This window comes from Pipistrellus kuhlii, unplaced genomic scaffold, assembly GCF_014108245.1.
Source record: "Pipistrellus kuhlii isolate mPipKuh1 unplaced genomic scaffold, mPipKuh1.p scaffold_m20_p_41, whole genome shotgun sequence".
Classification (NCBI taxonomy): Eukaryota; Metazoa; Chordata; class Mammalia; order Chiroptera; family Vespertilionidae; genus Pipistrellus; species Pipistrellus kuhlii.
The window spans coordinates 1,593,508-1,619,570 of NW_023425542.1; the positions used below are offsets into that span (position 1 = coordinate 1,593,508).

The 26,063-nt window shown below is 52.6% G+C and overlaps 1 protein-coding gene across 7 annotated transcripts in view; it reads right to left on the minus strand.

The window, feature by feature from the left end:
* The window catches only part of PRIMA1 (proline rich membrane anchor 1), a 37,132-nt gene extending 27,221 nt beyond the window's left edge, over nt 1-9,911 (minus strand). For 2 of the 7 annotated variants that reach the window (XR_006739844.1, XM_036411617.2), the window contains exons 1-3: nt 9,235-9,768; nt 8,268-8,394; nt 938-1,073 (exon numbers count right to left, since the gene is read on the minus strand). Coding sequence is in view for 6 of the 7 variants with exons in the window: in XM_036411617.2 (XP_036267510.1) it covers nt 938-1,073; nt 8,268-8,360 (229 nt within the window). In the remaining variant the exon portion in view is untranslated. Of the gene's footprint in view, nt 1-937; nt 1,074-8,267; nt 8,395-8,837; nt 8,978-9,089; nt 9,208-9,234 lie in introns of those variants that run through there. The other 5 variants (XM_045571944.1, XM_045571945.1, XM_045571946.1 and 2 more) reach the window with 5 other exon arrangements.
* Nucleotides 9,912-26,063: the final 16,152 nt, after the last annotated feature.

Here is a 26,063-nt window from a genome sequence, read left to right on the forward strand (position 1 = left end):
GGAGAAAAACACTGATGTGAAAGAGACACCTCCATTGGTTGCCTCACGCATATGCACTGACCAGGGCCAGGGATCAAGCCTGCAACCCTTTAGTCTGTGGCCCGACACTATAACCACTGGCTAGGACCCTGAGCTGCACTTAAAATAAATGCTTCGGGCGATGCTGAGAACCCCACAGGTGTCAGGTGAGCATGGAGACAGGTAGGGGCCCAGCAGACAAAAACACAGAAATGCCCTTGATGGCAAAGATCCCCCAGAACATTGCATCAGCGCCTGCACCCCGAGAACCCGGCCTCACAGATGACCAGAGAGCAGCGCATCGCCAAGACTATTTAAAGCATGATCTTGTGTTTACCGACAGCGAGCCACACACGATCGCAGGCATTCTACAGCCCACGGGAGGGAGCGATCGATCCAAACTAGAGAGAGACCTTGTCAACTGGCGACTGGAGGCCGGGAACTTAACCCTCCTCTGCTTGCGTGACCAGGAAGTCAAATTGTTCACCGATGAAGTCAGAGCCAGCGAGGGAGGGGCGGGGGCAGGGGTCACCTAGCTCCTGGAGCCTTCCCTCCGGTTCTGCGCTAAGTGCCTCCTTAAACCAGAATTAACGTGGAAAAACGGGAGCGTGTGCGTTGGGGGGGGCGAGGGTGGGGGGTACACAAACCGGTGCCCTGGGCCTGCGGCCGCGTCTCTCAGCAAATGGAGACTGACTTTTATCTGATTAACCGGTGGAGGCGCATCCTTCTCCCGCTCTCAGGATGGCTCTGCGGGCACTGCGCAGCGCAGGCTGCAGGGAGACGCTGGGCCTTGGCTGCCCTCCTGCTCGGCCGGTGGAAAATTACCGGAGGCCGGGCTGCCCTCTGCCACGCTCCCGGGCCCTCCCTGCCCGGGGAACACACGGAGGAACCGGACAGACACACGCCGGCCTGGACTTACCTGGGGCGGAGAGGAGCCTGGGAGGCGGTGGGGGCGGGGGTGGCGGGGGCAGCAGGGGCGGGGGCCGGCACTGGCAGATGTGTTGGCAGCTGTCCGTCACCTTGGAGCAGGACCTCTGGGGCTCGCCCTGTGTCACCTGCAGAAACGGGCACGGGCGCCCGAGAGAAGACAGTGAGGCCTCAGGGAGCGGAAATCCCCCCCTCCCCCTCCCCCCCCCCCCCCCCCCCCCCTGCCAGGCTGGACCCCGGGGTGATCCCCCAGGCAGACGTGGGGTTGGCTCAGAGAGAACAGGGGGAGGCTGGCAGGGCCCGGCGAGGGGACCGCCATGGGTGGCTTCCATGTTATGAAGGGGTGGTTAGGAACGTGAAGGTCCACTCCTAGACTCTCCCCCTCAGACAGATGAGGACACTGGGCCCAGGAGAAGTGGCTGCCCGATGACACAGGATATGGACTCTGCACCCTCAGGGAGCGGCCCAGCCCCTTCCCCAGGCTTCTGGCAACGGAACAAGGGCCAAGCTGTCCCTTCCTCTCCGGCCACAGCCCCCGACGCCTCTGGACGGCCAAGGCCAAGGCCCTCCGTCTTGAGGGGGCACCTTCCTCGGCCGGCGGCGTCTGCTCTGGTGGCCACATGACCAAGGGGAGCCCAAGGATCTTGTGTGAAACAAACCCGCCCAGGCCACTCACACCCCTCCCCCCTCCTCCCCCCAAATGCCAAATGCCTGCCTGCCCACAGCCAAGGGCATCAGGGCCACAGGGTTCTGCCTCCCCCTCAGCACCCTTCTTCCACTCTGAGCCCTGGCCACACCCCTCCCTTCTCACATGTTCTCGCACCCCTTCCCTCCCCCTCCCCCCACCCCCACCCCGACCCCACCCCCGCTGGCCTATTCCTCAGCTTGGCTAGCGCCTCCCCTGGTCAGATCTCCTTTTAGCAGGCTCTTCCGGCTCTGGGGGGCAGACATGTGGGTGATCCCTGCTTCCTGTCCATCTACACCGTTAGATCTATGGGGCGGGGGCCAGCCCTCGTCTCTCACTATCATAACCTGGCTAAAGCATGCCCGCCATTTCATAAATATCTGGCGAATGAATGAATGAATGAACAAATGAATGAATGAATATTAAAAAGCTGAACCAGAATCCACCCCTCTTGACTCCCGGTCTGGTGTTTTTGATGTCAGTACCCTCGCCCGTACACTAGGAAGTGTGGTGGGAGTGGGCTGTGTCGACCAGCGGCTCCCAACCCCGGCTGCACCTCAGATCCTCCGGGCAGCGATAAAAAGCACTCACGCCTGAGCCTCCCCCAGGATCCGTTAATCAGAGGCTCTGCAGGGGCAGCCAGGCAGGAGTGCTTTGTTTAGCTTTCAGGAGACACTTCTAACGAAGGCCGGGGACCCGTGGTCAGCAAACTGCAGCTTGAGAGCCACTTTGGCCCCTTGAGTGTGGCTCTTCCACAAAATACCACGGCCTGAGTGAGTCTATTTTGAAGAAGTGGCGTCAGAAGAAGTTTAAGTTTAAAAAGCTTGGCTCTCAAACGAAATGTCAATCGTTGTACTCTTGATATTTGGCCCTGTTCACTAATGAGTTTGCTGACCACTGCCGTAGACTGACCGCCCGAGGCCCTCCCTGCGGTGGGGTGCGAGCATCCACGAGGCCCGTCCCAGGGAACAAGCGGACTTAAAGGCGTGAAGGAAAACGGAGGTGGACCCCACCCCCACCCCCACCACATCAATATGATCAATCATGCCCGTGGCGAATTCCTCTGAGCAGAACCCCAGAACCCCCATTTCCCTGCAACCAGCCGCGGGCGGCTGCCTCAGGCCAGCGCAGAGGCCGCTGCGTGTCCCAGGCCCAGCAGAGAAGGCCCGCAGGGCTGGGCGCTCTTGGCGTTGGCAGAGGTGAACAGGCCGGGGTGACAGCGGGAGGTGGGCTGACTGACAGCCCTGACAACATCGGGGAGGCCAGGCCGCCCCTGCGCACCGCCTTTTCTCGTTTTTTAAGGACCCACTGCGGTTCAGACTCTGGACCGCAATGTTGTCTCCCTCTGGGGAGCGCATAACCTGGAGGGGAGCCTTTTCTCGGTTACTTTAGGGGATGATGAACTCTGCACGCCCCCCTCATCCCGCCTCCCCACCAGTGCAGCCCAGTGGTTCTCCGTCCCCACGGAGCCTGTCCTCTGGACCCCACCTTCCGGGCGGTTGCTCCAGAGCCTCTATCAAATGTGTGAACTTTAAGCAACGGGTGCCACTGCCAAGGCCATTGCTTTCCCACGCTCCCAAGCGCAGTGTGCACGGCGGAGTTCAAGAGCAGCCCAACACAATGACCCACTTTGGGGAGAGGACATGAGGGCTCCGATGTGTGAGCGTTTAATGCGATGGAGTTATAGGCAGGGCCAGGGCCAAGGGTCTGGGCTGCAGGGGGAGGAAGCATTTTAGAAAGCTGTGGTGTCTCTGACCATGGCCCCACTGGAAAGGGTCTGACCCAGCTGCTTAACCAACCTCATCACCAGAGCATCCAGGCTGGGCTTTGCGTGGGCGCCTCTCTGGAGTCTGGTCCAGTGCAAACCAGTGGCCACTGAGATAAAGGGCTACTCAAACCCTTTATCTACCTCCCAACTTCTATTCATCCTTGAGACCCAGTTCCAGCACAGCCTTGTCCGGTAAGCCACCCCATCCCCAGGGCACCCCAGACTAGACCAACTGCCCAGGGATGCTTCTTCACCGTGTAAGCCCTTCTCTTTGGGGGCATCACCCCCGCTGCTTTATAATGACTGCCTTCCCCCCCCCCCCCCATACCTCTTCCTTACTAAAGCTGGCAGGTAAATGAGTCTGTGCTATATTCATCCTGATCAGTGTGACCTCCTAAGCTCTACTGTGTGTCAGCCACGGGAGACAGTTGTCATTTCACCACGAGGATAACCGGGAGAGGCAAAAGCTACCATCCACACTGAGTGGGGGGGACGGCAGGATCATGAGTAAGGAACTGAATGGAGTGGCACAAGGCCTGGCATTCGGTTGGTGCTCAGCGAAAAGATGTGTTGAGATGACCCGCCCACCAGTGTAGAAACACAGGATCTGCCCCCTTCCCCCGAACCTGGGTCCACTTCGGGGTTCTGTGGTTTGGTGGTCTTGCATTTAGACAAGCTCCTCAGTGCTAGGACTGTGTCTCAATACCTGGCTTAGGGGCGTGGTTGGCAAACTGCGGCTTGCGAGCCGCATGCAGCTCTTTGGCCCCTGAGTGTGGCTCTTCCACAAAATACCACGGCCTGGGCGAGTGGTATTTTGAAGAAGTGGCGTTAGAAGAAGTTTAAGTTTAAAAAATGTGGCTCTCAAAAGAAATGTTAATCGTTGTGCTGTTGCTATTTGGCTCTGTGGACTAATGAGTTTGCCGACCCCTGGCTTAGGGAGTCCAAGGAGATGATACGTGCCCTTGGAGTCACCTACTCGTAGCTGGACTTGACCAAGGAAGAGCAGAGCCCAGAGAGCTCAGTGACTTGCCTAAAGCCCTCAGAGCAAAAGCTGGCACCATTGCTTCCTAGGACGAGTGCTTATTCCACTTCTGCCACCGCCTGCCTTCCCTCCCCTGCTCGGCAGTGTTCTCCTGGGGCCAGAACCCCAGGTCCTGCAGCCGCTGTGGTACCTGACCCTGGGGCCCGGGGGACAAGGTGCTCCATGGCTGCCAGAGTCCCCACTCCTGGCCAATCAGTACAGCTTTTCGATCCAGGGAATACTGCCTCCTACATCATCACCGAGTCCATTCACGTCTCCACTTACCACCCCAACCATCATCTCTCTCATGAAGACTTGCCATGTAAAATATAGGGCACCCTGTTACATTTTAGAAAAACAAACACCCATTTTTTAGTATAAACACCAAATATTATATGGGATACACTTATGCTGAAGAACAATTTGTGGTTGACTTGAAACCCAAAATTTTTAAAAAATATATTTTATTGATTTTTTTTGCCCCCCGTCCCTCTCTCCCATACATACTCTCCCTCCCCAGAGTTTTATGTCCATTGGTTGTACTTATATGCATGTATACAAATCTTTCGGTTGATCTATTATCTCCCCCAGATCTCCCCCCCCCCCCACTGTAAATTGACAGTCTGCTTGTTGCTTTACTGTCTCTATATCTATCTTTTGGTTCCGGATGCCCTGTGTATCTATTTGCTCAATCTGGCAGCACTACCCCCACCAGCTTCTTTGACCCTTGCCTTGACCCCCTTTTCGAATCCATCCTTCCTGCTGGAGCCGGACTGAGATTCTGAAATGCCAGCCTGAGATTGCCATCTCTTGCTTAAAACCTTTGAGAATCCCTGAAGCCCCCCAGGATCAAGTCCAAACTGCAAGATACAATGGTAGTAGCTCTGAGCAGCGGCCTCACCCTCTCTCCTGTTGCCTCTGCCTGCACACCTCCCCCAGGCTTGCCCCCGACTCAGACTCCTCCTTGGGCACGTCTCAGCTGAGCACCACATGGGCCCCTTCCCCCAGATCCCATCTCTGAGCTTTTTGCTCCCATTGCGCTATCTCGCCTCTAATTACTTGTTTAATTATCTCTCCAGTGCCAGACTGTTGATGCCCTGAGGACCAGGATCACGAGGTCTCTTGCACGTAACACAGGGCCTGGCAAACAGTAGGCGCTCAATTAGTGCTGCTGAGTACGTAAGTGAAGCTGTAGTGACTGGCCATAGCGGGAAGTCAGCATTGCGTGGGCCTGAGGGTGGCACTGGGTCAGCCCTGGAAGACCCGTAGGCTGGCATCCGAGCCTGTCTCCCCGATGATGGCTCCTGGCATCTTTTATGGTGACAGGCCAGCACCACAGTAGCCTGATGAGGCACACTCCTGTCACACCTAATACATTTGCCAGCCTGTCATCCTCTTCGCTTGCAAAAAAAAAAAAAAAAAAAAAAAAAAAAAAGGAATCATCTGGAAGTGAACTCAGAAGAACCCTAAATCACAAAAGCTCAAAAGCTCGATTCCAGAGACACATTTAAGGAGAAAAAGGGGAGGCTGGCGGGTGCCCCCACACCAACCTGCGGCATTTTAAATGCCATCTGATGCTAATGACTAAGTTTCTCATCATCTAGGCAGAGGCTTGGGGGCTGACAGGTGCTTTGGGGAACACAGGTCTCTCACGTCCCCGTTGATCCTAATAATTGGAGGACTTCGTTATGTCAGTCTCTCCCGTCCAAATGCTCACAACTTCGGGGGAGTCTTCTGGCAAAACGCTCAGGAAAGCACAGCGAGCTGAGCGCTTTCTCTGCCTCCGAGGAGCTCCGACGAAGAGACAGATTTCAGTCTCTCCTCTTAAAGGGACCTACATGGCTGCATGCACTTCCGTTTCTTCCTCTTCTCCCTCTGTCCCTCCAGATTCAGCTCTTTTGCTTAAAAACAAACAAACAAACAAACAAACAAAAAACAGACCCATCCATTCCAAAGCCCTTTTCCCTTGCCTTCCCAGTCCTTGTCATTTGTAGATTTTTTCCAGAGCTTCCAGCCAAGATTTTATCCATGCTACTTGTCTAGAGGATTCCTTTTCTAATTGATTTGCACAAGAATTGATTGTATTGAGCAATAGCATCTGAAGCACAAACACACACATACACACATGCATGTGTAAGTACTGTCTAGCTGAAGGACACTGGAAAAACCAGGCTGTTTTCACAAAATGATTTCTTATGGTGGTGGTGGTGGCGAGGTGGTAGGGAGGTGGTGGGGAGTAGGTGGGGGTGGTGGGAGTGGTCTCCTGTCTCTACCCAACAGACAACACCATCCTGTGGCTCTCCACACTCGCTGAAAAGTCTTATGGGAAACTGTACGCAAACAAACACGAAGTGAACTGAATGCCTGGGGCTCCGTTTGAAGCTGCGCCAGGGAAGCTGGTCCCCAACCACCTGAGTGTTTAAAAGTGACAACACCCTGCGTCCCGAGGAGGCAGAGCCGAGTTTAATAACTGCAGTTTCACACATTACACAAAGCTGTCAATTCCGAAAGGAAAACAATTGTGAGTGAGGCGGAGGCAAGCCAGAGACGGAGCAGAAGGCAGGCCTGGTGCTGGGGAGGGTGGTGGATCCTGGCCGGCCCGCCCACTCAGCCAGCATGCCGGGCCCAGCGTCAGAGCCCTGGCTCTCTCCCTGCGCTCACTCAGCCACCCTCCGGGCGGGACGGACTGAGCCGGCTCCCAGCAGGGCCCATGGACCACGGCAGACCGGCCAGCAGTCTCCCCAACCCCTTCCTCGGTGGACTGTCACCCGTTCTCAGATAACCATCTGAATCATCCCCGACCCTCCCCCAAATGCCACCGGAAGTGAAGCTCAAATACCCAGAGTGGAGTATTGGAATGCCCCACAAATGGTAAAAATGTCCTCCAGCACCTGCTGAGCCACTAACAACTCAAAAACACGGAACAGACTCTGTAGTGATCAAGAGCACCTGGCTAGTCCTAATATCAATATGGCCGCAGCAGCCACCATCGGTGTTGGTTCTGGTCTGGGCACTGTGCTAAGTAGTCTTTATATGTGTTTTATCTCATCAAGTACTTGTGATAGCGCAGTCAGGAAGAAGGAACCAAAGATCAGAGAGGTTACGTGCACTGCCTAACGTTGCCCAGCTGGGTCGGGGCAGGGCTGGGGCTCAAAATTCAGAGCCGACAGCCAAGCCCACCTCTTCACCACTCCACTGTCCCAGTGACCGAGTCGGTTCTGCGAGGTACGGGGGACCATCCCGACGAACCCCCTCTCTGACTTAACAGAGGTAACTCCAGCTGGGGGCTGCCTGGCCTCTGTCCAGGGACCCAGGATGAGGAGTCCATCCTCAGGCGGTGCTTACAGATGGACGGCCATTTCTTACGTTCTCCATGTGTGGCCACCAATTACAACCCATCCACGTCCCCAGCTCCACTCCCTGCACCAAACACAGCCTCTCCCGTGCTGACGTCCAGCTGAAGGCTAACTGGGAGTTGACTAGTGGGAGATAAAAGATGTATATTCTTGGGATCCTTTTCTTTTTAAGTTCGCAAAAGCTCGAAGGTTTCTCTCCCGGCATTTCTGCAGTCAGGCGTCATCACCAAGAAGGCATTCCGGTTCCCAGGCCCTGTCCTGCAGGTCTTAGGCCACAGCCGGAGCCTCCCCCTGGGGCTTCTTAGCTCTTCCAGGCCGGAGTATGGGGAGGCCCTGGCATCTTTTCTTGAAATAAGCTCTCCCCAGGACCAGCCAGAGGGGTGGCTGCTGGAAGCTGGGGTCGGAGAGTGAAGGGACATCCCGCCCTCCAACTGGGTCTCGCCCAGGGAGGTCTCCAAACGGGTGCAGCCCAGCCCCCCGCGCCACGCTCACCTGCACGAGGCCCCAGAGCGGGTGGAGCGCGCAGTGCAGCAGCAGGGAGGGCCAGCAGCCGCCGCGGCGCAGCGCCAGGTCCCGGAGCAGCATCTCGGCCCGCGGCACCCGCTCTCTCTGGGGCGAACTGTCAGGGGAGCAAAGCTCGGGTCAGGCGGCGGGCCGCGGGCGCGCACTCCAACACGTAGCGGTCCGGGCTGGGCAGGCACGCCCCGCCGCTTGGACCCCCATGCCCCCCTCCCACGCCCCCTCGTAAATCCAGCTTGCCCCTTCGCTCCAGTTTGCACCTTCGAAGACCCTGCGCGCACACTCACACAAGCCGGCACCCCAGAACTCACATTCCATCCTGGCGCCCATCCCCGGAATCCTGTGCGCACCTCTGGCCCCCGGGCACCTGCCCGGAGCCCTGCGTGCACACCTCGGCCCTGAGCGCACCTCCACACACAGCCCCGCACACGAATCACCCAGAAACAGCCGGGCTCAACTCACTCCCGCAGTTGGAACCTTTCAAACCCGGCGGGCACCCCTCACCCCGGGTGCACACTCACAGACACAGCCGCGCACACCCACCGGCCCCTGCCCGCACACCCGCTGACCCTGCTGCGTGCACGGCACCGGGAAGTCACACGCCGCGCGCACCCTCCTCGCCCCGCCGCTCCCCCTGCGCACACCGCAACCTCTGCACTTCCGTGCGCACCCCATTCAGCCGGCGCGCTCCCCGGGCCCCGCCTCCCGCCCCGGAGCGCGATCTCACCCCCCCGCCCCATCACCCCCTCCCAGCCCTCCCGGTCCGGCCCCCTCCCCCCGGGCCGCACGCCCCACCTTGCTTGGGGCCGCCGGGCCGATCCCAGCGCCCGGAGGGAGGTGCGCTCCCCCCGCCGCAGACTCCGGAGCCGCCCCTCGGCCCCCATTTAAAGCCGGCCGCCTCCCCAGGCCCCCGCCCTCTAGGCGGAGCCTCCGTCCTCACCCGGCGGCTGCGCGGGCGCCGGGGCTTCGCGTGCCGGGAGGAGCGCCGGCGCCGGAGCAAAAGTTTGCGCGCGGCTGGGCCTCCGGGGCCCGCGCTGGGCTCCGGGCGGCTCCCCGCTGCGGCCGGCAGCGCGCAGGGCCGGAGGCGCGGCCCCCGGCGTCCTGGGCCGAGCGGGCCGCCAGGGCGGAGGCGAGGGCGGGGAAAGTGTCCTCCAGGCCCCCGGGACCCGGACCCGGACCGGGACCGGGCGCCCTCCCCGGGTCCCCGCCCTCCGCTCCGGGGCACCGCCGGGCTGCGCGGGGCGCGGGGTGCGGGGCTCTCCGGGTCCGCCTCGCCCGCCCGCGGGAGGAGCCGCGGGAGCCGCCGCCGGGAGCGCCGCCCGGGCGCAGGGCCGCGGGAGGAGAGATAAATAATGCACGAAAAAGGAAAACAGACGTGAGCCTCGCCCGCCTCCCGCCGCCCGGGCCGCTCCCGCCCGCGCTCCCCGCCAGTGCCGCCGCAGTGGTTCCGTCTCCATCTAGCGCGGCGATTGTGTGCTGGGCGCCTCGCCCTCCCTCCTCCCCGCGGGGAGCGGGCGCCCCGCGCCCGGGGGACTGCTCCCTGCTCGCCCTCCCCCAAGCGTCTCCCGGGCGTGGGTGCTGCGCGGAGACCCCTCTTTGCGCTCTGGCCTGGAGGACTTGCTCCCCTCCGCGCCCCATCCGGATGGAACGGGAGCCCCCTCTGCCCCCCCCCCCCCCATCCCCGCCGTGCGGCGCCCCAGTGCAGCGCCCAGGGCCGGTCTCCCTTCAGGTTCAGGGGCCTCTCCCACCTCAGCGCCGAGTCCTGGGAGGAGTTGCCCATGGCCCCGGGGGTGGGGGTGGCGGGATCGCTGCTCTTCCTCAGCCAGCCATCCCAAACTCCTCTGTTTGAGGTAAGAGTATCAACAAGTCGTCCTGCACGTTTCGTTCAAACTACAGTAGCTGCCCCTCAGCCCCGCGGGCTCCACCGCAGGGACGTGAAGCCGCTCTGCTCGTCCGGCGGCTGCGCATGGTCAGCGCGTGGACTGGCGGACTGGCCTTCCGGAAGGGCTCCCCAAGCATGGGCCATCCTGCTCTTAGGTGCCAGGGCTCAGGGCAGAGCGGAGCTGTCAGACACCATAGCTCATTCATGGAAGGGACATGCTCTTTTTTTCTTTAATGTTTTTTTTAAATATATTTTATTTTTACAGAGAGGAAGGGAGAGGGATAGAGAGTTAGAAACATCGATGAGAGAGAATCATCGATCAGCTGCCTCCTGCACACCCCCTACTGGGGATGTGCTGGCAACCAAGGTACATGCTCTTGACGGGAATCAAACCTGGGACCCTTTAGTCCATAGGCCAATGCTCTATCCATTGAGCCAAACCGGATAGGGCTGGGGGTATGTTCTTTGTTCCTTTGCCCTGAAGTCACCCCTTAAAACCCCGTAAGTATAAAGGGTCTGCTCTGCACATGCACTTTCAGACCCATTTCCTTTATGGGGAGGCTGCCCTGAGGCTCTCCATCTAAGCTCTGCAGACACTGCTGGGGACAAGCATGCATGAGGCCTTCCCCTCCCCTCCAGGAACTTGGGGTCTGATCTGGGAGACAGATAAAAGCAACCATTCCACTGTGCACTGGTCATCCCCTCCCGGCTGTGGCGTGAGAAAGGGACCCGCGCTGTAAGGGGGACAGAGGAAGGAAGGCTGGAGGGAGGCTCCCCTAAAGCTTTCCAGGACCAGGTGACCTGCTGGGAGTGTGTGTGTGTGTGTGTGTGTGTGGGGGGGGGTTTCAGTGTTGGGAACCTGTGGGGCAGAAATGTGGAGATTCTTGTTCGTTCACTCGCTCACTCGCTCTCATTTCCTGCAGTGTCCGTGAGCAGACAGAGCACTGGACGCTGGGTTCACCGTAGTGGACAGATCAGGCCTTGTCGCTGCCTTGAAAGGGGCCAGGCTTGAGGGAGGAGAGATGGAAGAAAACATGAGGTGTGTGTGTGTGGGGCGGGGGGGTTTCCTAGATTATTTTCTCTTGGAAGAGCTTGAAATAGGAGAAGGAGGCACAACATGGAGCCCTATTGGCCGGCTGAGGTTAAGGTAATACTGAGTATATTAATGCCTCGCCACTCTGGCCAGGCAGGGTAAGCTGGTCAGTGTACAAAGTCCATCTTTAGATATGACGCCAGCCCCTCATGCTTATTCATGCAGCTCTTTGCCACTTAAAAATGCTCTTTTTAAAAAACATATATTTTTATTGATTTCAGAGAGGAAGGGGGAAGGAGAGAGAGAGAGAAACATCATTGATGGGATGCCTCCTGCAGGCCCCCTCCTGGGGATCAAGCCTGCAACCCCAGCTTGTGCCCTGACTGGGAATCAAACCCTGACCTACCTCCTGGTCAACAACTGAGCCACACCAGCGGGGCCACTTAAAAATGTTCTTTACATTTTAACCCAGTTCTCACAGCTCTGTGAGGCACATGTAATTGCCCCATTGGACAAGGTCAGGCATGTGACTTACCCAGGATCCCACAGCCGCTCACCCCCAGCCTGAGGTCCGGTATTTTGGAAGAGCCTGGGCAGGTGTTAGAAAGCCTGCATTATCCACTCTGGCCTTCAATGTGCCATACGTGATCCAATCTATATGCCTCTTGAATGTCACCTGACCCTCTAACGCCATGGAACATCCTAGCCTTTCTTAGGGTGAACACCAGGCTTTGTCATGGGCCCCCTCAGGCCACGGCAGGACCTGGAGAGAGACTGGCTCCTCTCCCCGCTTCTGGACTCCTATGGCAGCCCACAGGATGGTACCTGGGATCTGCCTACAAAGGCCAGGAAACTCGACTCCGAAATGGAGGGGAGTTAAACCTTGCCTATGGATTGCAGTGGTTCCATTTGGCCATATTAGATTGGGTCAAGTATGGAATATTGGAGACAGGAGATATCTAAAAGGCATGAATGAGCAACTGACAATATTTTTTTTTTCTGAAGAGATGGCCATCTTGGCAACACACAGTTTTGTGTTTGCTTTCCTCCTTCTTTGCTGCACTTCCTCTTCCCCCTTATTGGTGTGGCCCTAGGGTTGTATCCCTCAGTGAAGTGTTAGCAAGCAAGCGCTGCTTCAGGCTCTGCTCCCCAGGAACCAGGGGCCATCGGTGCTGCCGTTCTTAATATCCAAATATCATAGAAGGGTGTGAGCAACTCTGAATCATGCCAGGGGTGGACTGTAGTGGAGCCCACTGGGGCACATTCTCAGATTTGCTTGGCTCCACCTGCCTCCTCGTGTTGCTCAATGGAGAGGACAGCCATCGCCACCATTGTTCCATCTCCTCAGCCCCTGGTATCGCAGCCTCCCCCAGGGTGAGAGCTGAGTTTCTGTGAGGCTCCCAGGGTGCCCACCTTGGCAAGGACCCCAACTGCAGTGGGCCCAAGCCCAGCCTGACCATACGCACAGGGGTGTTGGCTTCTACCAAAGTCCCCTCCTCAAGTGAAGTCCCACACTAGAGAGCGTGGGATCTGATTCCCCCAGCAACTGTCTGCAGACAACCTGCACATGTGGGGAGCTAACTCCTGTGGCATGAATTTTGATCAACAAGAGAAAAGAGTCTGGAGAGATCTGGTAGGTAATCCATCTCCCTTTCTCCATCCATACGGCGTACTCAAATCTATCCTGTGTGTCCGAGCCATGGGCCGTGCTCCCTGGCAAAGCTGGGGCCTGCTCAGTAAGCATACACGCTTCCTTCCCTGCTGCCCTGCCTGTTTCCCTTCACTCCTTCTGAAATGTTGAAACACCCCCAAAAAATGTGTCATTGCATGCACTTTGCTTCAGGCTCCCTTTTGGGGGGATCCTAGGCTTAGACAAGTTCTTAGATGTCCCGTGGGCTCTAGAAGTTATGGCCACGCTCATGAAATGAAGTGGGACACCATGGCAGGCAGGATGCTACGTATCTGAAACATCTTACAGCGGCAGTGGGTTGAAAGTGGTGGTTCCTTAAGCGGCGGATGACTTTCCTCAGGCCTCCGTTCTTCTACGAGGACAGGCACGTTCCAGGTGGGAAGAGCTCCTGTTGGTCCGAACGCCAGCTCTTACCCGGCAGGCGTGGCTCCGTGGTTGAGCTTCAATCTATGAAACAGGAGGTCGCAGTTCGATTCCCGGTCAGGGCACACGCCCGGATTGTGGGCTTCATCCCCAGTAGAGGGCGTGCAGGAGGCAGCCAATCAATGATTCTCTCTCATCATTGATATTTCTATCTCCCTCTTCCTCTCTCTGGAATCAATTTAAAAAAATACATTAAAAATAAAATACCAGCACTTGGGTTAGACTGCTTGATTCTCTCTAGCTGTATAATCTTTGGAGAATTTCCTATCCTTTAAAGCCCAACTTTTTCCCTTTCTAGCAGGAATTATAATAATATCCTATATAATAAAAGGCTAACATGCAAATTGTCCACTCGACCAGGAGGGGACACATATGTAATACCTTAATCAATGAAGAAATTAAAGATTGAAGAAAAATGCTAGTATGCAAATTATCCCCTCCACCAGGAGGCTGGCCCACCAACTGCCCATGACCCCTCCACACTGGCTGACCCTGCCCCCTACCTGCCCCTCCCCCATTCCGATTGGGGGCAAGGCTAACAGGCCAACCTCCCGCGTCCCCTCTCCCTGACTGGCTGGACCCCACCCATGCATGAATTTATGCACCGGGCCTCTAGTTTAGCTATAATTAGGCCTCAGAGTTCTTGGAAAGATTAACTGAGATAATTCAGATAAACACTTAGCCTGGCTCAAAGTGACTGCTCAGAAAAGGCCATTTTAAATTATTTTTTAAAGATAGAAGGGCAAAAACGCTGCCCTTCTGCAAGAGCACTAATTGGCATCAGGGATCTTTTTGAGTAAAACACAAAGAAAGCAAAAGAAGCGCATTGTGACCAGTGAAGGGACACTCATTACTGAACTATGAAATTATGCAGGCTATTTAGGTTTTGAAAAGAACATTGGTATTATCCAAATTGTTCATTACGGCAGCTTGAATTAAATATGTAATTGACAATGTCATGTTTTCCAGGTCAGCAGTGAATCTATCCAGAGAGAATGTTTTCCTGATTGACCGAGTATTGGGGGGAGGGAAACCCCGAGTCTCTCCTGGGATCTGTTCGGGATGCCACTCATCCCTCTGAGGTTGGTCCCATGCCCCAGCCAGTATTTTAAGAGCCGAATAGGATTCATGACAGATCCACCTTGCCGCAAACTGAGTTAGCTCTTTCCCCAAGAACATTCTCGTCTGAATCCCTTGCAGCCAGATGTTTGGACATGGAGAAGAGCCAGGAAGAAGCCCAGATGTTAAACTACAGTTTAAAATCACCCGTGTCTTCCCTCTCTTGCCATCCTTTTTTTTTATCCTAAGAAAAGACCACAGTTTTGGAAAGAATTGTCAGGACCAGGCTTGCTTAATCGCGTGGCCTGGCTCAGAACCATTTTCCCGCACCAAAGGAAGTCCAAGCAGAAATGACCCAAGAGAACATTGGATGGGAACCCGTGGTGGGCCACCCCTCTGGCTGGGCCAGTCAGGTGTAAATGCCAGCCCCGCGGCCAGAGCCGGCTCCATCTCTCCTCTTCCATGGGCTGGGCCAGTGGTCGGCAAACTCATTAGTCAACAGAGCCAAATATCAACAGTACAATGACTGAAATTTCTTTTGAGAGCCAAATTTTTTAAACTTAAACTTCTATCACCACTTCTTCCCTACTACTTACTACTTTCTAAGGTTTTATTTCCTTGTTTCCTTGGTGGGTCTGTGTCTCTCTTACTAGAATGTGGGACAACAGGCATTTTGTGTGTCCTGCCAGACAGCCTCTCAGCCCAGCTCTGGTTTCAGCACACAATGATGGACAGTTCCTCCCCAGGCGGGGATCCTCCTCCTGCAGCCTCCCTACCAAGCTACAGCCTCTCTCCCCGCCCCTGCCTGAGTCATGAGGAGGCCCACCTGGCAAGCAAAAACCAGGCATGCAGGGGCTTGCGGCCTCCAGAGCACCTGAATATGGAGTGGGTTAGTGGGCACATGCCCCAGCCTCTCTTCTTGGAGCACAATTCTTTTTTCTTTCTTTCTTTTTTTTTTAATATATTTTTATTAATTTCAGGGAAGAAAGGAGAGAGAGAGAGAGATAGAAACATCAACAATGAGAGAGAATCATTGATTGGCTGCCTCCTGCACACCCTTGCTGGGGACCAAGCCCGAAACCTGGGCATATGCCCTGATCAGAAATTGAACTGTGACCTCCTGGCTCATAGGTCAATGCTCAACCACTGAGCCACACCAGCCAGGCTGGAAGACAGTTCTGAGGTGAATTCTTTACAGTGGACTAGGGCCCATTGGTCCAGAGCAGGAACTGGCACCTTAGCACAGCCTTAACTGGTCTCTCCCTCCTCCTCTGGGCTCACCTCCTAAATAGATCCCTTGTGTGGGTCCGTGTCTCATGCTCTACTTTTGGGAGATCCCCAATGAAGAGACCACCATATTCCAGAGCCTAGAGTGGCGCTTGACTGTGTGTGACCCAGTCATTTGTTGAATGAATGAAAGGGAAGAAAGACAGTTTACAGAGTTTTACATCTCGTGTCTTGCCTTATGATGAAATGTTTGGGTGACTTTTTATCATCGGGAGAACTTGTTGCACTGCGTTTTTTTCTTGTGTATACTAGGATTTTTGCGCAATGGCTTCTGCCTGGAAACCTGTCTGTCTTTGCGTTTTGTGGATTTTTCAGGGAACGAGGATTTGGCCATTTGCTTTAGTCAGAAATGTCAGATGATCCAGGAGCTTGGAGATCTCCTGCTAACACCTGCCTTGCCCAACACTTGGTTGTTGTTATAACTTTTCAAAAGCACGCCTACCTCGGAGTATCATGCAGAAGGATGAGTTTGGTATGCTAGCCCCTGAAATGTGGCTGAGGAAACCCATGCTTATTATGCACCCGACAAACGTGTAGAATGCAGGCTAAGCACCAGACATGAACACAGAGAGCCAGAATGGCCTGCTTGCCTCTGGAGCGCCAGGGCTGGTGGGGGAAACAGACTGGGAGAGGAGTATGATGACATGCGGAGAAGGGCTGTGGTAGATGGGAGCACAGGCTGCAGACTTGCGGGAAGAACCCGTGTTTCCAGTGTCTTGGCACAATTGTACTTCCTGGTTTGGATGAACCAGACTGTGGCTTTCTGCACAGATTTGCTGTGTACTCCTCTGCCTGTGAGCATGCATGCAGTTTCCTCTGCCTGAAATGTTTCCCCGTCTTCCCGGTTGAGTCCTAGTCGTCCTTCAAATCCCAGCTCATATCCGAGGAGGAACCTGGACTTAGCATCACACAGGCCACGTTTGAATAGTAGCTTTTCCTTTGTTACATAATTTTGGGCAATCATTTAAATTCCTCAAGCCTCCATCTCCTAATTTGTAAAATGGGAATAATAATGTTACTTTCTTTCCCTGGGAAAATCACAAGAGAACATAAGTGAGATTAGGTTTTGTCCATCCTAAAATACCATGCAAATACCAGACATAACCAGTAGTTGGGAGAGGCTTAAACATGATAATAATTTATTTCTGGTAAAAGGAAGTTTGGGGCTAGTGTGGTATTCCACAGAGCAGGGTCCAGACTCTTTCTAGCTTATTGATCTGCCCTGCTCAACATTTTGTTTCTTTTCACCTCCTGGTCCAAGATGGCTGCTCAAACTCCAGCTCTCACACCCACACTCCATCCAGCAGCAAAAAGGAAAAGAGAAAGAAGGGTACAATACTCCTTTTAGGAGCCCTTTTCACAAGTATCAAATGCTGACATCCTATTGACCTGGGCATAACCACATGACCACACCTAGCTGCAAGGGAAGCTGTGAAACAAACTTCTTGTTCAGGGCAGCCATGTGCCCAGCTTGAACTCGGTTTTCATTCCTGATGAATCGGAGAGATAGTGCTATTGGCAGACAACCAGCACTGTCTCTCACATCTAATGATTGGCGTTACGGAGTTTCACGTGTTGAATTTCTTCAATGTGGTGTGTATGTGACCCACAAGATAATGGACAAGAAACAGCAACCCCAGAGGCAGTGCTATATGAGAAAATCAAAGTATCCCTTTTCCCCCAATAAGGGGTGTCCTTTGGGGGGTCTTACTCCAAACACAAAGAGACATTTACCCCATCCTGTTGGTACAATCATGATGAACAGAACAGAGAACAGCCTCGCGGAACTCAGTCAGAGGGGCGGGTGCGCAGTGCCCCCTGGCAGCATCTGGCTGGATGGACTTTTGGGAGGGAAGCAAAACTTCAAACAGCCAACCTGTGAGGCACTGAGCTTTGAGAGCGTGGGAAGAGAGCTCTAAGCAGCCCGTGCAGATGCTCTGGGTCCAGATAACAATACAAAGGCACATCTCCCTGGAAGGCCAGATCCTTCCTCTCAGCCTCTCTGCACCTCCCTAATGGGCAGAGCAGGAGGCTGAAACCAGACACCACTGCTGTGCTCTGGCACCCATGGTCCACCCCTATCTTAGGACAGAGAAAGCTTTAAAAGAGCCTCAGAGGAAATAATTCTCTACAGGTAGTTTTATCTTTAGACCCTTACTTAGAATGAATAGATTCTACCAGGCTATTACAATTCAGAGGCTGGTACCCAGGGTGGATAAACCAGGCAGTGGGAATGACTAAACATTTCTTGGGTGTTTACAGAACAGTGCCAGGCCCTGTTCTGAAGCGATTACAGTACTAACTCCTCAAATCCTCATGGCAGCCTTATACGGTAGCTACTACAATAGAATGGCAGACACCATTTTCTAGGTAAAGAAACAGGCAGAAAGTAGGAGTCTCTTTCTGCACCCGTCCCCTTTGCTGCATAACTTGGTTCTTCTTTCCCATTCTGATTCTGGGCCCGTTGGGCCTTGTTTTGGACCGTGAGGTGTTGGAGAGTATGATGCAAGCGCAAGCTTGGAGAGCTGTGTAACTGGGCTTGCTTGGCTTTTGCTTCTCTGCACATGACCACCTAAAGAACGTGTCCTGGCCAGCCTGCCAGAGTGAAAGACCTGGGAAAGAGTCAAGATGATGGAGTCATCCCAGCTGAGGCCACCCTAGAGCAACCGACAGCCAGCTGAACCTCAGGCCTGTGGGCAAGCTAAGCTGCTTAGCCAATCTGCAACTGACTGCAAGTACGTGAGCAAGCCCACCCAGATCGGCAGAGCCTGGCCCAGGTCAAGGTTGTCCTGCAGATTTATGGGGTAAGGAAATAGTTCTCAGCATACCACTGAAGTTTTGTAACATCGCTTTACAACTGAGAGCTGATACAAGAGATTATCTAACTTCCCAGCTAATCGTGGTGCAGCCAGGACTTGAGCCCAGGCAGTTTGACTGCAGAGCTCACACTCTCAGAGACTATTCTGTGCCTGTTGTTGGAAAACTGTGGCCTGCAGACCAAGTCCAGTCCACCACCTGTTTTTTTTGTGTGTGTGTTTTTTCTTTTTCTTTTTTTAAAATATCTTTTATTGATTTATTACAGAGAGGAAGAGAGAGGGATAAAGAGCTAGAAACATCAATGAGAGAGAGTCTTCGATTGGCCACCTCTTGCACACCCCCTACCGGGGATGTGCCCGCAACCAAGGTACATGCCCTTGACCGGAATCGAACCTGGGACCTTTCAGTCCGCAGGCCAACGCTCTATCCACTGAGCCAAACTGGTTTTGGCCACCACCTGTTTTTGTAAACAACCATGCGCTAAGCGTGGTTGTTTCAGATGAATATTTTCAATCCGTTTAACCACAGAGAACACTGACTTTGAACCCCTTTTAACAAAATGCTGCTATCCCATAAAAAATTCCATTCTTCTCTTTAGTAGACCTATATTACAAATTATAGTACTTTATTATACTTTTAATTTCACCAATCATAATTCATGGAAATGTGATCTCTCTTATTAGGTAACTATCTATATAATATCTTCAATGGTGCCTCTTGGCCAGCAAAGGCTAAAATATTTACCATCTGGCTCTTTTCCAGAACTCATTTGCTGACTCCTGTTCTATATGACTGGTGCACAAATTCGTGCATGGGTCTGATTGGGGGGAGGAACTGTGGGAGATTGGGGAGGGGGGCCCTGATTGCGGCCCCCATTGGGCTGGCTGGCCGCTTCAGTGCTTATCATAGCGACCAGTCGTCCTGGTTGTTCCAGTCATTCCGTCATCTGGTCGCTTGGCTTTTATACATATAAATAGTTGGATTGAGATGTTTGGTCTTTCAATTTGGTCCTTAGGCCAAGAAATGGAAAGACTCAGACTGCTATGAGCTTGAAAGGCACTCAGAGATCTTCTGATCAAGCTCAGAAGTGGGACGAGACCCCAGGTTTCTGGTTTCCTAGCACAGAACTTGTTACTGCTCTCTAGAGGGGCCAACAAATAACCATTGGATTTGTTTAAAGGCATTCAAATCTCCAACTGGAATGTTCTTGGTGCTCACAGGCCTCTCCAGACCTCCTCCTCTTTGTCCTCCCTTCCAAGGGCTTGTACTTACTCACATGGATGAGTCACTGATTCTTTATCCAGCTCTGCCCTGAGCTAACATGAATCTGTGCTGTGTGCCTCTGCAATAATTAAACATTTTAAGACAATTTTTACTGGAGACAATGGAGAAGTTCTCTCCTGAAGAGTTTCACAATCTGGCCTCATTAGAAAGGAGAAATGGAATGGGAGAATTATAGAGAAAATGGATTTCTTCCCTGAGTTTGTTAATGAGCTATGCCACAGGAGGCCATGTGTAAGTTGGGCTGCAAGCAGCTGTAAATTAAATTTATTACGCACCAACGGATTCTAATAAACATTACTTAAAAATAGCAACAATACGAATGGTCTGTCTTGGCTTATACTTCAGACTTTCCTAAAATCTCTCAAACAAGTAGCATCTGGCCTTGGCATACCCCATACCTCTTGCTCAGTGGCCCCAGGATCAGCACTAGCAGCAGCTGGCCTTGGTTCACAGGTTGGTCTCTTCTGGGCACCTGCAAGCCCAGCACAAATAGCAGCTATCAGCAGATTTCCTTTTAGCTCATGCTGGATGGCTCTGGGCAGAACACAGGTGGCAGCTGGCCTTGGCCTACAAATCCCAGGAGGTCCCAGAGCCAGAGCAGCTGGTGGACAGCTTCAGAACACGTCAAGGCACCACCCAAGCACCTCCAAAAGCTACATACTCAATGGGTGGATTCAGCAGGTACCAGAGTCTCATTGAAGTAAGTGCTGCTCTGTGAAGTGAGCCCCTGCACAGCTGATCCTCCATAATGATTGCAGCCAGTCCTTATAGCCCATAGGTCGAGGGGTAAATCCCTCCCATTGACATGCCAACATCAATCAAGGCTCAACTACAACAGTCCACACAGGCTGGGAGGTGAACCTGGAGTGTCCGGCTTGGGTGATTGGAGAGGCTCTGCCACTGGATCAGCAGTACACCTACTACATAATTCCACTCTACCAACCCCAGAAGATGTAGCAGCTCTGCCTCACACATGAAAACAAACCCAGGAAGGCTGCCCAAATGAAAGAAAAACAAAACTCCAGAAAAAGAACTAAACAAAATGAACACAAACAATCTACTAGGTGTAGAGCTCAAAATACTGGCGATGAGGATGCTCTATGAACTTAGTGAGAACTTAACAGCATAAGAAAGTACATGAAAAAGAATTAGAGATGAAGGATACACTAACTGATGTGAAGAACAGGGAATCAACAGTAGAGGAGATGAAGCAAGCATCAAATTAGCAGTTTGGAATATAAGGAAGCAAAAAAAAAAAACCCACCCCCAATCAGAACAGCAAAAAGAAAAAAGAATCCCAAAAAGATGAGGATAAGGAGTCTCTAGGACCACTTCAAGTATATGAACATTTGCATCATGAGGATGCAGGAAGGAGAAAAAATAGAGTAAATAATTGAAAACCTATTTGAAAAAATAATTATAGAAAACTGGTGAAGGAAAAAATAATTACAGAAAACATACAAGTCCAGGAAGTGCAGAGTCTCAAACAAGATGAACCCAAAGAGACCCATAGCAAGACACATCACAATTTAAGTGAAAAAGGTTATAGACAAAGATAGATCTTAAAAGCAGCAAGGGGAAAGCAGTTAGCTACCTACAAGGGAGCTCTCATAAGACTGCCAACTGATTTCTCAACAGGAATTTTGCAGGCCAGAAGGGATTGGCAAGAAATATTCAAAATGGAAAGCAAGGGCCTACAACCAAGATTACTCTACCCAGCAAAGCTATCATTTAGAATTGAAAGCCATATAAAGAACTCCCCAGGAAAGAAAAAGGTAAAGGAGTTCATTACCACCAAACCAGTATTACATGAAATATTAAAAGGTCTTCTTGAAGAAGAAGAAAAAAGATAAAAAGTATGAATAATAAATGGCAATAAATACATATCTATCAACAATTGAATCTAAAAAAACAAAATAAATGAACTATCAGAACAGAAACAGACTCATAGATACAGAGAACATTTTGATGGTTGCCAGATGGGAGGGATATTGAGGGATGGGGGAAAAGGTGAAGGAATTAAGAATACAAATTGGGCCGAAACCGGTTTGGCTCAGTGGTAGAGCATCGGTCTGTGGACTGAAAGGTCCCGGGTTTGATTCCGGTAAAGGGCATGTACCTTGGCTGTGGGCACATCCCCAGTAGGGGGTGTGGAAGAGGCAACTGGTCGATGTTTCTCTCTCATCGACATTTCTGGCTCTCTATCTCTCTCCGTTCCTCTCTGTAAAAAATCAATAAAATATATTTTAAAAAAAAAAGAATACAAATTGGTCATTACAGAATAGTGATAGGATATAAAGTACTGTAAGGAACATAGTCAATAATATTCTAGTAACTCTATGTGGTATCAGATGGGTACAAGATTTATTGGGATAATCATTTAGTAAGTTGAATAATGTTTAATCATGGGGTGTACGCCTGAAATATTGTATTGTATAATATAATATTGTATGTCAACTATAATTGAAAAATAAGAAAGGATTTAAAATACATTTTTCAAAGTTAAAAAAAATAAAGTCAATATTACCTTAATTCACATTTTCTATTTTCTCCATAATTTACCCTTTCAAACTATAAAAACTGGATGTTTCTTCAAACAAATGTCCTAGATGATGTTCCAAATGTGTATGAAAAAGCAGTAAAAAAAACTCATAGAATATCTTTCCGGCAAGACTTATAGCTGTGTCTTGGACAAATACTCAAGGGTTAATAATGGCCCAGTTGTTTCGTGTCTTCTCCCTAAAGAGAGCTTCTGTACTGAAATTTATAGGTTATTGTGCCTTAAATATTTATGTAAATAATCTGTAGCAATAAAAATTATCAGTTATATAATTTGCACACACATACACACAAAAAAACGCGACAGATGGTCATTTGTAATATGTCATGTGCCCGGGCTGTGGCAACATTTTTGTGCCTCTGCTATTAATCAGAGTTACTTGAAGAGGCAGTTAGTAGACTCTTTTAGAGCCACTGGCACCTTCCACTTCATTAAGATTGTTCTGAAAAAGAGCAGGGTGAGTCAAAAATAGTCATCATGAATATCAGTGCATCCCAGAGGCCCTCCTTGCTCATTAGACAATGTTTATTAGGCTTCTCAAGAGGGATAAGCCTGACAGAAAAGGTTGCTTTTCTTAATAAAACTCTCGGGCCCTGGGCAGTTAGTACCGGAGGTCAGTGCTTAAGCTGGAGGACTGGTGAGCCTCGCTGGAGAAAGTCTCCATTGCTTGGGGCCGGGTGGGGGTTATCACTGCTGCCATCCCCCTCCAGCCTCATGGGGGCACTGCTTGCCCTTGACCCCTTTGTGCCCAGTGTGGACAAGAACCTTTCTCTCATCCTCTGGCACAAGAAAGGGGATGTTTGAACAATACCCCAAATCTTTGGAAAATACCAAGTGTGCATTTGTCACTCCTTCACTTAAATTCTCAGAGTTCACTGCTCTTAGGACGGAGGCCCTGCCTTCTGTCCCAATCCGCCCCCACCACTCTGCACTGATGGTAGAAGCAGGGGAATTCCCGGGGTCAGGACTTCGGGGTCTGGAGCCTCAGTGACCTCTGCTTCAATTATATTCCTGCCACCTAGGAGCTGGGTCACCACGGGCAATTGACTTAACTCTCACCTCCACTTTCCCATCTATAAGCGGGGATGGTTATGCCATCGCGCAGTCATGGTGAGGATTCGGTGAAAGGATCCACGTGAGGGCCAGGCACTCGGGGAGAACGGAAAGGAGTCTTTGCAGCAACTCCTTGACAGTGTTGTTCCCTTCCATTTCCCTCGAGTACTTCCCCGGGCCCGAGCCAATCGTACCCCTCGCTGTGTCTCCACGTTTCATCCTCTGTACCTCTCAGCTCAGGCATCGATGATCTGACGAGACTTCCTAGCGCCCTGTCTGACTGAAAGCCCCCTCTTCTGGGCTCCTGTCACCCCCTGGGACCCGGGGCCCCTGCCCTCATCCCGGCTCTGACGTCAGCGCCTGTCTAGGATTGGCAGGCGCGGGGCTGAGGTCCTTCAGGGCTGAGATCATGTCTGGTTTACCTTCGTCCCAGAGCCTGGCCCAGATCGAGTGCTCACAGGGTGTCTGCTGATGAACAGAACCCACAGAGAATGAAAAGAGAAAGCGAGGTCCCCAGAGTACAAGGGGCAGCCAACCGCCTTAGTACAGAGTCCGAGGCAAGGAGCTGGGTGAAGGGAGTGTACGCGGAAAGGGGGGGGGGGCAGGAAAGGGAGACAGGCAAGGAGGGAAGGGCTTCATTGAGCTCCTGTGGGCAGCAGAGGCCCATATCCATGGGGGACCCTAAGAAGCTGCATAGAGTGAGCTCAGAATTGTTTCCTGGAAGGGAAGGGGGCGAGGCTTGTATCCACGGACTCCCAGCCCCTGTATGGTGGGCATTGTTAACCCTTCTGCACTTCTGAGCTGCCCTGTGTGTGTGCTGAGTGAGCACCAGGCAGGACAGAAAACTGTGGCTGGCACTGTAGGGGGGACTCTGCAGCGTGCCCAGGAACTGCCCACCACAGCTGCAGCTGGCATCAGACCTCAGTCTTGTTTCATGCTCACGGCTGTGGCACCCACAATTTGGGAAAGAACGGCTGGCATCTTAACACCTCCAAATCTGGAACCTAGGGGGAGATGCTTGGGTTCTCTTTGGTCCCCAGTTCCATTCTCACCTGGGGACCCTGCTTCCTCCTTGGGATGTCACCTATGGAAGCCAGACTCCAAGATGGCCCCCTATGATTATTTCCTCCTGGTGTTGGTGCACTGCGTCGTCTCCTCCCACCCTGAGTCATGGCCAGCTGTGTCACCCATAGACTACGGAGGAAGTGGTGACGCGTGGCTTTTGAGGTAGGTTAGAATATGTATTGGAGCTCCCATCTCGCCTCTCGGATGGCTCACTCTGGAAGAAGCCAACTGCCATGCCATCGAGCAGCTTTGTGGAGAGGCCCAGGTGGAGAGAAACCAAGGCACCTGGCCAATAGCCAGCGTCAACTTGAATGGCCTGTCTCAGAAGTGGATCCTCCAGCCTCGGTCAAGCCTTCAGATGACTGCAGCCCCACTGAGCCCTTCCTAAACTCCATACCCACAGAATCCATGAGTAGAACAAAGAGCTGATTGTCGCTGTGACGCTTTGATTTGCAGCCATAGTAACTGAAAAATCATGCTCTCTGTGGGGGGACTTCAGCTTCCATCTTCGCATGGACTTCACCAACCTCAGTGAGAGTCACAGTCGTGATGCTTCCATACAATCCTGTCTTTCATGAAGGCTGAGAGGGTGGTGGGAGGAAAAAAACTGGGGAGGCAGCCCAGGATGGTGGCAGTCACCAAGCCTATGGTGTTAAAGCAGATAATGAATCAGTTATTGGAGGGACCTGGTCATTCAGGGTGGTCAAGTGGAGAATCCCTGTCCTAATCCAAGTGGACTTGGCCATCAGGGGGACTGGAACCTCGGCATGGACTTGGTGAAGGGGAGGAAGTCACAGCTTATGTCCAACCATAACAATCACTATACTATATGTACATGGACACTCCAAGGAAAGACCCCACTCTATGGTAGCCACACCAAACACCCTTTAATTGTAAAGAGATGGAGAGGTTAACAGTAAAAGGGGTGGGAACAGATGGCCACGTGAACGCTAACCAAAGGAAGGCTGGCATGTGATTGTCTTAAAATTAGACAAAGTTGACTTCAGAATAAAGCCTTTGTCAGGGAGAAAGAGAAAGATTTCATAATGATAAAGGGGCCTATTCAACAGAGAGAGAAAATAACCATAAATGTGTTGGCACATAATAGCTTCAAGATGCACGAATCAAAAAGTGACACAAGTACGAATAAACGGCGATGCAGACACAGCCCCGCAGTCAGAGTTGGTGCTGTTTGTGCTTCTTTCTCAGGAACTGAGATTACAACTTGCCCCATCGCCACCGCACAGCCAGCGAGCGACCGAGACGGAGACCGGATCGGGGAACAGGAACTGTTCTTTCCACTCCCATGATGCTCTGGGCACCCTGGACCCATAGCCTCTCTTCAGAGCTCTAACAAGACCCCCAGTGGTCATTGGGCAGGGATTTGTGATGAAGGTTTTACAGACAGAAGCCCAGAAACATTATTAACTCACAAACCCAGGACACAAGGTGTGCCAACTGCACCCTCCCCGCCCAAATGCAGCCATCTCCCTCCCACCTTCAGGTCCCCGCCCCCCGAAAGGCGTCAGACTAGAAACCCCGCCAACACTGCTGAGGTGCTTGGCCTGGTTTGTCTTCCTTTCCCAAGGAGCTTCTCTTTCTCCTTCGCTTCCGTA